Source organism: Sinohyriopsis cumingii, chromosome 8 (assembly GCF_028554795.1).
Source record: "Sinohyriopsis cumingii isolate HCF-2022 chromosome 8, ASM2855479v2, whole genome shotgun sequence".
NCBI lineage: Eukaryota > Metazoa > Mollusca > Bivalvia > Unionida > Unionidae > Sinohyriopsis > Sinohyriopsis cumingii.
This window is the reverse complement of record NC_142968.1, coordinates 121,484,181-121,501,033: the sequence shown is the minus strand read 5'-3', so window position 1 is coordinate 121,501,033 and position 16,853 is coordinate 121,484,181. Positions and strand designations below refer to the sequence as shown.

General features: G+C 39.2%; 1 protein-coding gene across 3 annotated transcripts in view; it reads right to left on the bottom strand.

Annotated features, from left to right (window-relative positions):
• LOC149794535 (NAD(P)H-hydrate epimerase-like) overlaps positions 1-16,853 on the bottom strand; it is a 192,740-nt gene that overhangs the window by 94,964 nt on the left and 80,923 nt on the right. Inside the window, exon 1 of one of the 3 annotated variants that reach the window (XM_089968792.1) lies at positions 3,798-4,209. The exons of the other annotated variants lie outside the window; for them this stretch is intronic. Coding sequence (XP_089824918.1) covers positions 3,798-3,913 — 116 coding nt within the window. The 5' untranslated portion in view covers positions 3,914-4,209. Of the gene's footprint in view, positions 1-3,797; positions 4,210-16,853 lie in introns of those variants that run through there. 3 annotated transcript variants of the gene reach the window in all.

Here is a 16,853-nt window from a genome sequence, read left to right as displayed (position 1 = left end):
CCAAGAAACTCAAAAGAATTGTTGTCCTTGTAAAAACTCAACTTTCGGACCCATAAAGTACGTGTCAAACATTTCGACCGGCAAAGATAATTTAGGTCAAAGATCCGTATTTAGAAAATAGAGACTTTGGTTTTGAGTTTTAAATATAGAGCAAAGGAATGAAGTTTACATATTCGAACAACTGCGGTTGTTAACATAGAACAGTGGCTCCCAAATATTTTCGGGCCACCGTCCCCTTGGTTACCCTCAGCGCCCCCTACATTACCCCGTAGCAAGCATCATTCAGCATTGGCTCCCCCTTCCACTCGGTAATCCCACCGCCAACTTTGGAAACCACTGACGTAGAAGATCAGGATTCAATGTAAACTTTAAGACTGTCGAATACGCACATCACAGAAGAAGACTGTCTTATAAAAATTCTGTCAATAAATACCTCACTATTTTGATAAAGATGGAGAAAAACAAAATAGACGACACGACCGGAGACAAAATAGAGCTAGAAGCTTCCAAGCTGCATGGCAAATGGCTTAATGAAAGTTGAGACGAAGAGGGGCATCTCAAAACCATCATACAAAACGCTGCATTACCAATGCTGGGAACCCCCAGGTCGCGACCCTAATCAGAGTCGAACGGGCATTTTGGTGGGTCGCAAAGGGTCGCCATGATTTTTTTAGGGTGTTAAATCTTATCAGAATGTGGAAACAGGGTCGTGGGACTCAGAAAAAAATATTTTTAGGGTCGCGGCCAAAATGGTTGGTAACCACGTCTCTAGATTAAAGACGGTACCATATTTACCAGTCAATGCTTGCAGCAAATTTCAGTCACAAAGCTATTTTACTTTCATGATAGGGGAACGTATATGAGTTCGATATATAGAATAAAATTATTTATTACTGGAAATTAAGATGGAAAGTAATGGGTTAAATATATACTTACATCATTATTATATTTAACTGAGTGTATGACTAGTGCATGATATGTATATAAACAACAACCGTTTATTATGTCATTAATTTTGCTTAATTCAAAGAACTGTTACTGTTGCTTACTCAACATTTCTTTATTATGCACTGCACTGACTGCCAATGCATTCAGCATGGTATGAATCTGTTTTAGTTTATAATCCTTTTCCGTTATCGTTTGTACAGGTCTCACATGACGGACCTTTAAAATCATTGTTTTAAAGAATTATTCAAGCCACATTAGCAGAGGCCTACCAGTGACTCTTCTATATGATAATCCAAAACGATTTTGTCTGTTGAGACCCATTTTAAACATAGCTTACATGGATATTAGTGTAACTGTTATGGTCAGATATATACTATACCTAGAGTGTCTCCGAAGTATAGGATTAGTTTCTGTGTACACAATGCATTTAAAGGTGTGTTACTAGAAAAAGGAATATATATATATATATATATATATATATATATATATATATATATATATATATATATATATATATATATATATATATATATATGTGTGTGTGTGTACGTACACACCTCCCCGTCTACCTATATACATGGTTTATTGGTCAGTTCGTCCAGCCGTAACATATTTTCTTATGTGTGCTCTTCTGTGTTATATATATGAAAATATGAAGTAATGAATGGCGGGTAGCCTATGGTTCAAACCCATAGGATTATATGGATTAAATTGTCACTGACGGTTTTCCGAAAACTTCATTGGTTCGAAACCAATAGGACTTCGTATTTGTTTTGTAATAAGGGATATATTCCTTGAGACATGTTTAAGGTTTAGGTGCTATGCATTTATTCTTGTGGTGTCCCAGGCTATGATGCATCTGGATTTTCGTGGTGTGTATGATAGTTTGATTTATTTTAAAATAAGAAAGTCTTTATAGCCACACCGCTCCGGTGGCCTAGTGGTTAGAGCGTCTGCCTCGGATGCGGGAGATCGTGGGTTCGAACCCCAACCGAGGCATATCAAAGACATAAAAATGGTGCTAATAGCTGCCTCGCTAGGCGCTCAGCATTAACAGGTTAGTGTTAGGACAGGTCGGCCTGGTGTCGGGATAATGTAACTGGGTGGGACATCATGCTACATGTCTGCGGCACGATGCCTCTTTGCTAGACATTACTGTAAACTGCCACACTGCAGACATCGTAGCGATAAGACTGCGAAATTGTTATAAGTACGTTAAAAATCCAAAACACATCCAAAAACACACACACTTTATAGTGGCCGTGGCATTTAGTTCGTTGTTTGTATTAATGTAGTAGTTGTCTTTGTGGGTAGCCTGAAGGGTGTTGGATTTTCCAAAATGAATAAAAGTATCTTGTGGATGAACAATGATGCATAATGCCTAAAAACAGTATATTGTGGATCGAACAATGATGCATACAGCCTACATACAGTATCTTGAGGATGAGATATTATGATGCATACTGCCTACATACAGTATCTTGTGGATGAGCTATGATGCATATTGCCTACAAACAGTATTTTGTGGATGAGCTATGATGCGTACTGCCTACAAAACAGATAAATTGTGGATGAACAATGATGCATACTGCCTACATACAGTATCTTGTGGATGAACTATGACGCATACTGCCTACAAACAGTTTTTTTTTTGGATGAGCCATGATGCATACTGCCTAAAAACAGTATATTGTGGATGAATAATGACGCATACTGCCTACATACAATATCTTGTGGATGAGCTAGGATGCATACTGCCTACAAAACGATATCTTGTGGATGAACTATGACGCATACTGCCTACATACAGTATCTTGTGGATGAGCTAGGATGCATACTGCCTACAAAACGGTATCTTGTGGGTGAACTATGACGCATACTGCCTAAAAACAGTATCGAGTGTGGTTTTTGAAGACAACATATCTTGATCTCCTTGGGGTAGGAGGTAGGATGTAAACATGTGAAAAATGAAAATGAAATTACTGGCTGATCACCGGAGCAAAGCGATACAGTTACTACATTACCATTGATTGTTTCGTACTACATATCGTAAAGTGGGGAATTGTTTCATTCCTTATTTTCTTTACTTCATGCTGGACAATATAGGGTACAAGCAATAACGTACAAAAAGTAGCTAAACCTTATAGGAACAGAAGACTCAGAGAGAAATGTATTGACATGCTCGAATGCTTTCTAACTGAACAAATTCAAAACCATACTTTATGTAAGCTTACAAATAAAGGTTTTAACAAATGTCCTAACAGGACCATTGGACATTTCCTGCTTGGTTCAGGAAAACAAAAATATACTAATTATACATTGGTACTGAGAACTCCTAGAAAATGGGGCAAAGTCGAAAGAGACATATCGAGAAAAATTAAGTCCGTTATTAAAATTCATCCATATCGCCCCAAATTGTGTAAAGATTTATATACCAGACAACTGGATCATTAACGGGATTATGTTCAAGATGTAACTGACTTAAGCAACCTGGGAAATCTTGAAACAGCGATGGGCTAACATATCAATCTGAATTGTACTGCATGGAAAATACTTTGGAATAAAACGTTTTTTCTTCAGCTTTATAAACCCGCGCACGTACAATGAAATTCAAATCGTAACTTGGAAAAATGTGACAATCAGTTAATGATAACGAGCTCGTGACTCTAATCAAAACGCTGTTGATAGGAAATTAATAAAAGGTTCATTAGGTTTGTATTAACGGGAAAAACGCAACTTGTTGCGAGTCTGTAAGATAAATAAAAGTTGTCATGAACAAAAATCCTTTTTTTTATAAATGGCTAATACATGAATAAACTACGATACATAAAATTACTGGTGCTACTTACCCAATATACTTCAATTTCGATACATCGTGTTCTGGGAATTTGTTCTCATGTTGGTGATCCTTGTCTTTGTTTTTATGTCTCCGAAAGGAAAATCTGGACGCTGAAATTCGATCCATGTCGCGTAGTTTTTATCTTACACTACTACCAAAAGGTACTGAAAGCTTAGACGACCTGCTTTCAGACTGTAATCCTAACTAATTTAAAGGTTACTATAAAAAATCAGCCCACAGATAATTAGTCAAGACTTCCTTTCTATTCCTTATTATTCAATCATCGTTTGCTGTTAATTAATAAACAACTAACAATAATGTTGGTACTGTACGGTAGGCACAAATTCCAGGAAGAAAAATGTTTTGACAAACAAATTAGATTGAATTCTCCTAGCAGAGGCTACGTTATGTGATTCCTAACTGAAATTATTCTGTCATCGATCAATGAATGCCATTCATATAAGAAACAATATCGAACAGCTGAAAAAAGTGGTATACACAAGTCCTACGCTTGCATGTTGGAATAAAGAGAGATTTCCTGTACAAGTTCGCGATTCCTGGAAATCAATATCAATAGCAACTGGTGGCGCCGTACTATCGTACCCTACTATTTAGTATATAATTTACCAGCTAACCTACTAATCCATTCCTGACCGCTCCGGTGGCCTAGTGGTTAGAGCGTCCGCCTCGGATGCGGGAGGTCGTGGGTTCGATCCCAAGCCGAGTCATACCAAATACTTACAAAAATGGTACTAACGCTTGGCGCACAGCATTAAGAGGTTATTGTTAGGACTGGTCGGCCTGGTGTCAGGATAATGTGACTGGGTGGGACATCATGCTAAATGTCTGCGGCATAATGCTCCAGTGCTAGACATGACTATAAACTGTCACCCTGCAGACATCGTAGCGATATGACTGAAGAATTGTTAAAGCCACATTAAAAATCCAAATCACACACACACACACACTCCATTCCTGTGATGTCTGTATTCATCTTTCATTCCGTAATTCTCCTTCATTCTGTTCTGGAAGATAAGTTATTAAAATGACATATAACGTTTGCCACGTTTTATTTTTTACTTATATAATGATTGAGTATTTCTGTATTGGTTACAGAAATGGGGAAGAGAGTGGAACTCATTCACTCTTATGTTGTTTTTGTGTCTACATTTTCTGAGCCAGACGTTTGCTTTTGGACTTTAAAACATTATAATTCGAAAGGAGACAAAAAGTAAACATTATCAAATATGCATTTCTAAAACCAACGCTTAAAGAAGTACTTTATTCCGAATAAAGACTTTTGAGTCTTCCTTTTTTCATTTCGATATTGTTCTTTCAAATAGTTCTAGAAAGAGGTTTGTTTTATAAAGTGTCATGCAAATAACATATGAGGACCATATGGAAGACATTTTTATGTTTGCAGTATTAAATGGCAACGCATTAAATAAAAAAAAAAATAAAAAAAAGAAAACAAATATTAAAAAATTCCGCGAAAATAAATCAGAAGAATGTACCTTCTCTTTTTGGATCCTAAGACATAAGCTTGGTACGTTATTGTCGACAGTCATACGACAACTGAGAGGCAGTAATTCCGAGAAAAGATAATTGCTTTGCGGATGTGATATTCTGGTCGATACGCCGTGACGTATTACACTCCATCACTTAAAAGTAAGCATGTGTGCAATCAATAGTGTTGCGTACGCACTTATACTCTTTATGGGACATACTAATCCGATTATACTGTAAACTAAATTGATCGAAATATAATCACTCGTTCATGGAAAAAGGAAAGACGTATAAGCTAGCTTTAGTAAAGGTCCATACACATTCAACATCAAACAGGAGAAACTTTGTTTTCAGCCGACGATGTGCTAGCAACACAACTTCCAAAATTTACATTTAATTTGCGACAAACCTTGTTGACCAAAGCTGTTTAAATGTGCTAATCTCCTCTAAGACTTTGATCAAAAAATTATATGGAACAAATCAAATAGCATATTTAAAATAGGTTTAGTTTGGGTCTTTAGTGCATGAAATAAAAGAACTAGAAATGATGATGCTTTTTAAATTAATGCTTCCGATAGCGAATGTATACAATTCTAAAATGTCATGTGACAAATGTGTACAAAAGAGCGCTTACTATATTCTCCATTATCTCCTCTGATGTACCCTTACAGTTTTAACGTGCTATATATTATTTTCCCGTAAATTATGATCAGACTGGATTCAATTACCTGTGCGCAAAAAAATGAGCCATCTCAAATTGCTGTTGACAAGTTAATGGCATATTGATGGGCTTCGTCATTACACTTCAATTTCAAAAATCAATAAAATACGAACGATTTTGAATAAATGTTGACGCCCATGAAAGATGCGCTGAAGACAGAACCGTCTATAATTAGCGTTTTAAGTCGGGATCATAAACTTAGAACGAGTAACCGAGTCCAATTCGGACTTTCATCGCTCTGCAATCACAAACATGTGTAACTAGTCAAATTCGGAATTTCGTCGCTCTGCCATGGGGCAAACATGAGTATCTGAGTCCAAATCGGACTTCCAATGTTTGCAATGGGGCAACATCAGTAACCGTGTCCATTGCGGCCTACCATCGCTCTACCATGGGTCAATTATCAGTGCCTAGGGAAAACGAGGAGGCATAAACTCTGAGCTCCAAAACGTTTTCACGCTAGACGAATCTGTAAGTAATTCAAGATGTACATTAATAAAAGGAATGTGACACAAATCGATTAATTTTTACCTTTATGGTCAATACAAGTAAAAGGTATGTTTCCACTGGAAAAAAATGTGATAACTATTACATTTAAATATAAAGTCGCTGTTCAAGTTGATTGCACTATGACGTCATAAAGTTGTATACAGTCACTACTAGTACTAAAGATAAGATCAAAACACACCCCACTGATGTAAAAGTCAGCATGGAAGCGCTATATTTAGTATATCCACCCCAATGCTAGTGATAACGGAAATTAAGGCGCTATAATTCCAGCTTTGTGAATTGACAGAACTTTCTACAATCTGATTGGATGTAAACTGTCACTTGATTATGTTCTTTTCTTCTTTTACAAATCGGTAAATTCTGCCGGACTACTTTCGGTTCACTGTGTTATGTCATTTTATGTTCAGTTTTATCACTACCAACGTCTTACATCATAATGATAGCAATACTAAGCCTCGACCCACACATTTCTGTGATTTATGATCAAAATGTACAACCCCCAAATTAAAATCGCCTATTAGAAGTTAAAATAATGTAATTGCACAGACCTTCCTGCACTCCAACACTCACCCTTTTTGCCGAAGAAAGCAAATGACAGGCTTTACAAGCAAATATTTACAAATTATTGTGTTTTGCTCCACAATATGTTCCAACAGCTGTTATTACGGGTCAGGGTCATATGATAAACAAGGGATCTCAGTAATAATGAACACGAGTTTGATTTTGAAACATCGAAATGCGTAGAAAGCATGAACAGTTAATGCTGTAACAACACATGCCATTCGCAAGCGTAATGTTGATAGAAAAGGAATAGCCTGGTTTAAACAGCAGCAAACGATTTCTTTAAAAAAAATACCATAACAAATTCTTTTGATCACTGGTATTACCCGCTTTAATATTCTACCCTATATTAATATGCAAAGAACTGACGACTCTTAGCTAGCGAATATAGGACTATGTATTATGTAAATAAAACTAAGAGCAACATAAAAGTGAATGCTTTATTGATGAAATCCACTGATATGTTGACGGAAATGAAGTAAATTGGAATTATAAGGATTTCATAATCGTGCTCGGGTATCTATTTTTGTATTGTAATGTAAATTTAATTGAAACTGTTTGTTAGTTAGGTTTCATCATTTTTTATTTTATGATCTGCTGTTATGTAAAATTGTATCGAGTAGCTGACCTTCTCCAAAATCAGTGATAGTTTTGTAAAAACACTGTTTACCTTTTACTAACTGTATTGTATTTTCATTGTGCATTATTTTGACTTGGGTGCAATTATTTAATTCAAATTATTCTTTTCTGGAGATGCCAGGTACTCACAAATAATACTCTAGGACATAAAGACTTTGATTTAAAGTAAAATTCAAAAAAGGATATGTTTCTAGATTGTGTTATTGTGATCTAACAAATGACTGTTGGCACATGGCCAAGATACAGGTCGTCTTAGTCACTTCAACAAGTATATCATTGCATTTATTTTGGAATACCACTAAAGTTCATTCAGAACTTTAATCATTAGACTTGTGATAGAAATTCAAGAATTATTTGGGACTTAATTCGCAATAACGTAAGTTATTTTTTTTATATTTTCTCTTTTTGTAGTATAGGGGAATAAATTATTTGCTAAATTTTACAAAAATTGTTGACTTTCACTATTTAATGTGACTTTGTTTAAGACTTTGGATCGTAACAGTGTTGTTGTTGTAGGGTTTAACGCCATTTTTCAGCAGAAGATAGGCTATACATGGCGGCCAGTATAACTGGTGGAGGAAGAACCCTGGAAAACCCCGGGAAGAACCACCGACCCACGAGAAGCTATTGGCAGGCTTTCTCACGTACCAACGTTAGCCGAGCCTTAGACTCGAACTCACAAAGACAGAGGTGAGATGGCAATGATCCGTAACGGTGAGCGCTTATTACCTAATCACTCACAAAGTTAACATAAACTCCTTCGGACTTTGTTTTTTTTGTGAGTGATTAGGTAAAATGTACACGTTGTTAAATACCCAAACGTCATCATTTAACCCTTTAACAGTGAATTATGGCGTTATAGTGGAGTCGACGTCAACAGTAACGTCATCTTTAGATCCAGCCTCCCAACCGGAAGAAAAAAACAAAAACAAAAAAAAAGCCAACTTATAAACACATTCATTATCAAAATTACTGCAATTGTAAGGTATTATTGGCCGGTCTTTTAGCTTTTTGCATATACAAGCACATAAAAAATAAACGAGAACCGTTACCAATATAACTGCAGTTTTATGGTAAGCTGAGTCGGGTTCCTTTTGTATCTGCAGAAATGAAACTGGTGAACACAGTCGTTACTAATACAATACTTGTGCTATGGTACGTAATGTCGGTCCCTTTTGCATTTGCATAAAAAGCAACATAAACACAATTGTTATCAATATCATAGCATCCTTTTGATACAAGGGGTCGGCCCCTTTTGCATATGCATAAAAACGAATATAATCATCATCGATAAAATTTAATAGCAGTTCTATGGGTTGGACCCATTGTATCTGAAGAACTAAATTCTAAAACAACCGTTACCAATTTAATATGAGCTTTGTGGTATGTTAGGGCAGCCCATTTTTACCCACATAATGATGATATAAAATGGGCCGGCCGAAAGTATTATATAACTGCTGTTTTACTGATAATTGCTGTTTTATGCTGTTGTTGCCTTAAGGGGGGTGGAAAGGCGAGCTTTTAAAATAAAATTTGAACGGCAAGATGTCTCCTTTCCAAAAGTCATCAAGTAATTTACTCTTAATTCTATAATCTTGTCAAACTGTGGAAAGCTCTGATATCCCACCCCTTTTAGATATGATGTAACAAGTGATCAAAATAGGATTGTCGATGAAGAAAACTGCGAACTGTGTCTGGATCCATCGAAAATAAACATTTTCTTATGAAACTAACATAAGAAATATAAAACATTACTGACGCCTATATTCTTCGTCGTGAAATTAAAATTACAGCAATATAGATATGTCGAGCAGAATTTGCATACCTTAGCATACCATACCATACCTCGAATATCATAAGCCACTTTAAAAATGAGACTAAGCGTCTCTCCCAAGAAAACATTTACTATACCCCCTGCCATTACAAGTCCAGACCAAAGTAATGGCTGCAGTTTGTGTAAAACTAAGCTCACCGCAGTAATGTGATAATTTTTGTTCCACTTGAAAATAATTAATAAACTTCCTGAAAAGAAATTGTTTCCAAGGTCAAAGTATGTGTTGTATCTTTGGTAGCAATATCAGACAACATATTACCAACATTAAAGTATAACCAGCAAACACCATTTATAATACAACTACTGTGATATTAACGTTAATATATATGATATATATTGTTGGCATCCGTTAGTCTCGAGAGACGATGGAACTGCGCCCATGAGAGATGTCCAGGTTGGTGGTTGTTCAGCGTCTGCTGTGGCTAAGTAGTCCAATACGGGAGTGGCAGTCCCTGCTGCACTTGCTGCACTTGAAGGTTGTGTCAGGTGTTGGATGAAGCTGCTTCTTCTTCCTCTGCGATCGTCTTTCATCAGCTAGCAAGCGTTGCTTGTCCTCTCCGGCTTTCAGACCAGTGATCAGAGCATGTCGCCAGCCTGATCTGTCTAGAGCGAGCTCTTCCCAGGTGTTGACATCAATATCAAGGGCTTTCATGTCATGCTTACAGACATCCTTTAAGCGGAGATGTGGCCGTCCGATCGACCTTTTGCCAGAGGCGAGTTCCGAATAAAGAATGTCTTTGGGGATCCGTCCGTCAACCATCCGACGTACATGGCTCAGCCATCTGATGCGGCGTTGACGGAGGAGTGTGATCATGCTAGGAATCTTGGCACGCTCGAGCACCTCGTTGTTTGTTACTCGATCGCTCCAGGTGATCCCGAGTATGCGTCGGAGGCATCGCATGTGAAAGGTGCTCAGTCTTTTCTCTTGTGAGGCGTACAGAGTCCAAGTTTCACTGGCATACATGAGAGTGCTTAGCACGCATGCAAGGTACACGGTGATCTATGTGTTTATGGTCAGCATGCTGTTGTTCCACACTCTCTGCGACAACCTGGAGAGAGTTGTTGATGCCTTTCCGATCCGCTTGTTGAGCTCAGCATCGAGCGAGAGGTTGTTGGTGATGGTAGAGCCGAGATACATGAACTGACTCACCACCTCAAGTTCATAGTTGTTGATGATGATGTTTGGGGGGTCCGCGTCCTGAACCATCACGTTTGTTTTTTTTTTGCTTATGGTTAACCCAAACTCATCACATGCTTTAGCAAAGCGGGCCATCAGGCGCTGAAGCTCTGCTTCTGTGTGGGTGGCTAGAGCAGCATCGTCTGCGAAGAGCATGTCCCTGATGGTTACTTCACGCACTTTGCTCTTTGCCTTCAGTCGTACCAGGTTGAACAGTCTGCCGTCTGATTGTGTGTGCAAGTAAATCCCTTCTGTGGACGTCCCAAAGGCGTGCTTGAGCAGGACTGCGAAGAAGATGCCGAAGAGCGTGGGGGCAAGGACACCGCCTTGTTTAACTCCACTGCGGATGTCAAAGGGGTCGGATGTTGAGCCATCGTACCGCACTGTGCCTTTCATGTCATCGTGGAAGGACTGGATCATGCTTAGCAGCTTTGGAGGGCAACCAATTTTCGCCAGGATTGTGAAGAGTCCGTCTCTGCTGACCAGATCGAATGCCTTGGTGAGGTCTATAAAGGCCAGGAAGAGGGGTCTGTGTTGTTCTCTGCATTTCTCCTGCAGTTGCCTGACAGAGAAGATCATGTCGATTGTGGACCTCTCTGAGCAGAACCCGCACTGCGACTCTGGGTAAACTCTGTCAGCAAGCGTCTGCAGTCTGTTCAGGATGACGCGTGCGAAAACTTTACCCACGATGCTGAGAAGTGATATGCCCCTGTAGTTGTTGCAGTCGCTTCTGTCGCCCTTGTTCTTGTACAGGGTTATGATGTTAGCATCTCTCATGTCCTGAGGCACTGCCCCCTCGTCCCAGCACTGGCAGAGGAGGTCGTGTAGGTGTGTGAGAAGCACGCTACATCCACACTTGATGAGTTCTGCTGTGATGCCATCCTTCCCTGGGGCTTTACCTTGGGAAAGTTTCTGTAAGGCCTTCTTTAGTTCGTCTACAGTAGGTTTCTCATCCAGTTCGGCCATGAGAGGGAGGTTTTCAATGGCGTTGAGGGCATCATTGTTCATGTGGTTCTCTTTGGAGTACAGTTCGGAGTAGTATTCCACCCAACGCTCCATCTGCTTGCCCTTGTTGTGGATGGTATCGCCTGTGGCAGACTTCAGCGGTGCTGTCAGTTTCTTCGTGGGACCCATTGGTTTCTTTATGCCATCGTACATGCCCCTGTTTCCAATATCTGCTGCTGACTGGATACTCTGACAGAGCTGAAGCCAGTATGCATTGGCACACTGCCGTGCTAATCTCTGCACTTTGCTTCTGGTAGACCTGTATGCCTGTAGCGTCTTCTGACAGGGGGATCGCTTGTATTGCAGGTGAGCACTGCGACGCTCTTCTATGGCTGGCATGAGTGTGGCAGAGTTAGCCTCAAACCAGTCATTGTTCTTTGATTGCTTCTTACCAAAGATCCGTGTGGCTGTGCTGTATACAGTCTATCTGATGTAATCCCGTCTTTCTTTGGCACTGTCGTTGGGGGGTTCTGAGTCAAACGTCTTGGAAAGAGCATAGGTGAATTCCTCAGCCTTGTCTGGATATGATGTCTTGCTCACATCAATGCGTGCTTGACCCTCTTGCCTAGAGGGGTGGATCTTCTTTGGCTGAAGCTTCATTTTGCAGCACACCAGCGAGTGGTCGGTGTCGCAGTCAGCACTGTGGAAGGTACGGGTAAGAAGCACACCCTTCATGGCTGACCGTCTTGTAATGATCAAGTCCAGCCGGTGCCAGTGTTTAGACCTGGGATGCCTCCAAGACACTTTGTGCTGTGGCTTTGTCTGAAAGAATGAATTGGTGATGCTGAGTTCGTGGTACGAGCACATCTCTAGAAGGCGCTGCCCATTCTCATTCATCTTCCCAACACCAAACGTGCCAAGACAGGAGGGCCAAGAGTCATGATCGGCACCCACCCTAGCATTGAAGTCGCCCAGCAAAATCAAGTTCTCTTCTTGGGAATTTTGTCAATGAGCGGGTTTAACTCATCATAAAACTCATCCTTGGTATCTGTGGCGGATCTTAGTGTGGGAGCATAAACACTGATCAGGTTGACAGGCCCGTTTGTGGTGTGGAGGCGGAGGGATAGCAGTCTTTCATTTCCTTGTTGGCAGGGTTCTATCATTCCCAGCAGAGTGTTCCTGACAGCGAATCCAACACCAAACTCTCTGGCTTCATCTGCACTCTTTCCTTGCCAGAAGAATGTGTAGTTCTTTTCTCTGAGGGACCCATAATCTGGTAGTCGTGTCTCCTGTAGCGAGGCGATGTCGACCTGGAGCCTTGCAAGTTCGTTGTTGATGACTGAAGTCTTACGAACATCACTGATTGTCTGGAGATCATCTGAAAACCCAGTCAGCATGGTCCGGACATTCCAGGTACCTAGCTTGAGGACTGAAGGCTTCTTTTTTATTTTTATTTTGTTATTTCTTGGTGCAGTAGTTGCAGTCCGCTTGTCAGGTACTCGCGTACCTTAAGCCTTACGCACCCAGCAAGGCAGGCGAACTGTGGCGGGACGGCACCTTATTGGCTGGGGGCTGCCCAGTTTGAGGCGGACGGTAGCTGTCCAGTGAAACATGTTGGTCTCTCCCACCGTCGGAAGCAACCCCTGGCGTCTGGCTCTACGCCAATCGAGCGGTGACTTATAACGGTAAACTGCTGCTTCCCGTGTTGTGTCGACGCTATGGAGCGAAGCTGGAGTGTCCTCTCCAGGGCGCAAGCCTGGGCAGGGTGATATGGAGAATCAACTGTTGCCCATGCAGCTGATCCCCCCTCTCCACGCAGCTGATGGATCCAAGGGAAAGGACAAGCCGATACGTCATGGTACCAGCTGCGTCGCAGGAGTTGCCGAGATGACACTGAAATCAATGCCAAGTCGCCTTAGGGACTCCGACTCCGGATCTTCTGTTGGGGTTTACTCCCTTAGCCTTTCCCCTGAGAAGGTATAGACGCAAGGCAGCGATGGTTTGAAATCGGAGTTTACCTTCTCCTAGATGGGCGACCACCCAAGGTTAACGAGCCCCCATCTGCCCGAAGAATCTGGTTTTGAGGCGCCAGAAGCTCGCCTGTCATCCCTTCTCCAGTCAGTTTAAATAGGTTCCGCCACTCGTGAAGGCCTGGAGCTGGATTTGGTTGTCAGAGGCTCTATCAGACGCAAGCCATTGGGAGATTTCCAAGGGAAGTGGGTGCTTATCTCACACAACCGCCCCCGGCGATGACAACCCTTGAAACCCTGATATATATATATATATATATATATATATATATATATATATATATATATATATATATATATATATATATATATATAATTTTTATATATCTTACACGTGTGAAAACACCTCATAACATCATAAGCGGCATAACCCCACGTAAAACCAAGGCTTAATGACAGATGCATCCAAACAGTCTTTCAAAATAATTTCACTGGTTGGGTCAAATAAAATCAGTAGTTTTCGTCATGTAACATTACGCTAGTGTTCATTTCATTAGAAATTCATGAAACGCGTCGAAACAAAATTCTGCTAGCCAAGACACGCATAAGATAGAAAACTGTCTCATAGTCATTTTTACAGTAGCGGCCTTATATCGGTAGAGGGGACCGAAAATTTCTGTATTTGTTTAAAAGAGATTATCATCGAAACATATATTTCTTAGAAGTAAATTTCATTTTTGAAAACAAACCTGCATTTTTGTATGAATATTTCACAGAATTTCTTCAGTGATATAGAAATTATCTTTGCGGGCCCATTGTCCTCATTTTGCACCGGGCCCGCACATATCTAAAACACCCCGCTGTCTTTTTTTCCTTCCGTAGAAAACGAACTGGTTCAATGCTATGCCGTAAGTGGTGAACCAAAATAGAGCGCTACGCCATTAAACGGTGAACGAGCGCAATCTTTCAACGCGTAATTGAAAATATTGTTAGTGACCAATTCATCAGCTTGTCTTTGAGTTTTGACTTCTCATGGGGAATGGCATAATTAGATACAAAATCCAAAAGGTAACATGCATCGTGCCATTTACAAAAATTATTTATTACAAGGTTAATATCCTGTCGGGCATAACAAAAGGACAGGCATGAAAAAAAAGTATCAAAAATATGAAAAATTGAGATCAGCGAATTAAATTCAAAGTCTGAACATAAAATACCACCACTCTCTCTCTCTCTATATATATATATCTATATATATATATATATATATATATATATATATATATATATATATATATATATATATATATATATATACACACACATACAGTTGTAAAATAAAAATACCCCACGTTCCAACTACACAGCGTATATGATAAAAATTGCCAGGATATATAAAGAGATGGAGATAGTCAAGTAGAGAAATGATAGGTAGGTGAAATGCCCAAATTGAGAAATAATATGCGTTCGCCGATCTAGATCCTTTAAGAGAACAGATGTGGATACTCTTTCAGATGACCATCACTCCTTTTATATTCACCAATTCTTCCTTATTCATTGGATAATATCCCAGGACCATAAGGGTACATTATATGTATCATCATTCTCGTTGAATATACTGACGATACGACAAGAATGTAACTTCTTTTTTGTCTTGACTACAATCTTGTCCATTACACTTGAGAGAAGAATAAATCACTTTATCTGAATAAATATTGGATCAGGCTAGAATTCATTTATCATGAGCATTCCAGCACTAAATTTTCCATATGGATTTGTCGTATCTGAGAGGACGTTTGCATTATTTATCAGACTTCTGAGTCAGCTGAGAAGCAATTACGTTTCTTTCCCCACAAGAAATTACTTTTATTTCTTTTTTCAGTATATTTGGTCAGATTAATTCTCAGCTAGCTTATAATTTTGTTTCTTCTTCATATTTACAGTGTTTTCTTATTGCTTTCGCGATAATTATGCACGTTCACGTTTCCAATACGTAAACCGCGTTCAGCATGACAAAATTCAGGAAAATATATTTACCACAAAGCTGACAGGCGTTTGATAGATCAAATTGTTATGACAAATATGCATCCGTACGGACTGCAATGAAAATGTCAGTAGAGTTACAGAATACTCTCTAACAACTGGCATCTCAAAACAGTGCAAATCTAGTGATATTGAGTACTGAATGGCTATTCAATCTTCAAAAGCGTGCAAATCAGTGCGCTTGAGTATTGAAATGGCCATTCAATCTTCAAAACAGTGCAAATCTGGTGCTATTGAGTACTGAAATGGCTACTGAATCTTCAAACAGTGCAAATCTAGTGCTATTGAGTAATGAATGGCTGCTGAATCCTCAAAACAGTGCAAATCTAGTGCTATTGAGTAATGAATGACTACTGAATCCTCAAAACAGTACAAATATAGTGCTATTGAGTACTGAATGGCTACTGAATCTTCTAAAACGTGCAGTGGCAACACAGCAAAAATAAAAATAATATAGGTCTCACGTCCATCATATTGCAGAGACTGCAACTTATGTGGGACGCAAAAGTGCACGTACTCTGTAAATCCAATCAGTTTCTTTCTCGTAATGTCATAATTTGCACAACTATGGGATTGAAAACGATTAGATATTAACATTCAGATATGAAAAGTTAAACATGTTCATCTGTACCTTTCAGAAGTGGACATTCTCTTGTCTAGTGTTAGAGTATTCTGACGTTAATTGAATGAATAAAACCAGATGAGGATGTACCACCCAAGAAACCATCGGTCTTCTTAATGGAATGCTGTTTACACAATACATTTTAAGAATGTTGTAGAATTTTACATCCAATTACTTTTCCTGTTATTTAATATGCATTTTACAGAAATGTAACAACGTTTACGTTTTATATTCAACCTCTTGTACTTAATACTTAGATTTTATTTTGAATGGTTTATGTTCCAAAAACTATGTGTAATTACTTTCTATTTTTTCGAACTTTACCTTAAGCTGACCCAGTATAGTAACTTTTGTCTTGGGGTACCATAAATACTACTACTACTACTACTACATATATACCATATTTTTTTTCAAAATTCACAGAAGCTTCATGCAAGTTAGGATGGTCGTATATCTTTAGTGACTATGATGAACATAATTTGTACTAACGTTATCACCATATGCAAAAGAAAAATAATTTAAACCATATCAAGTATGC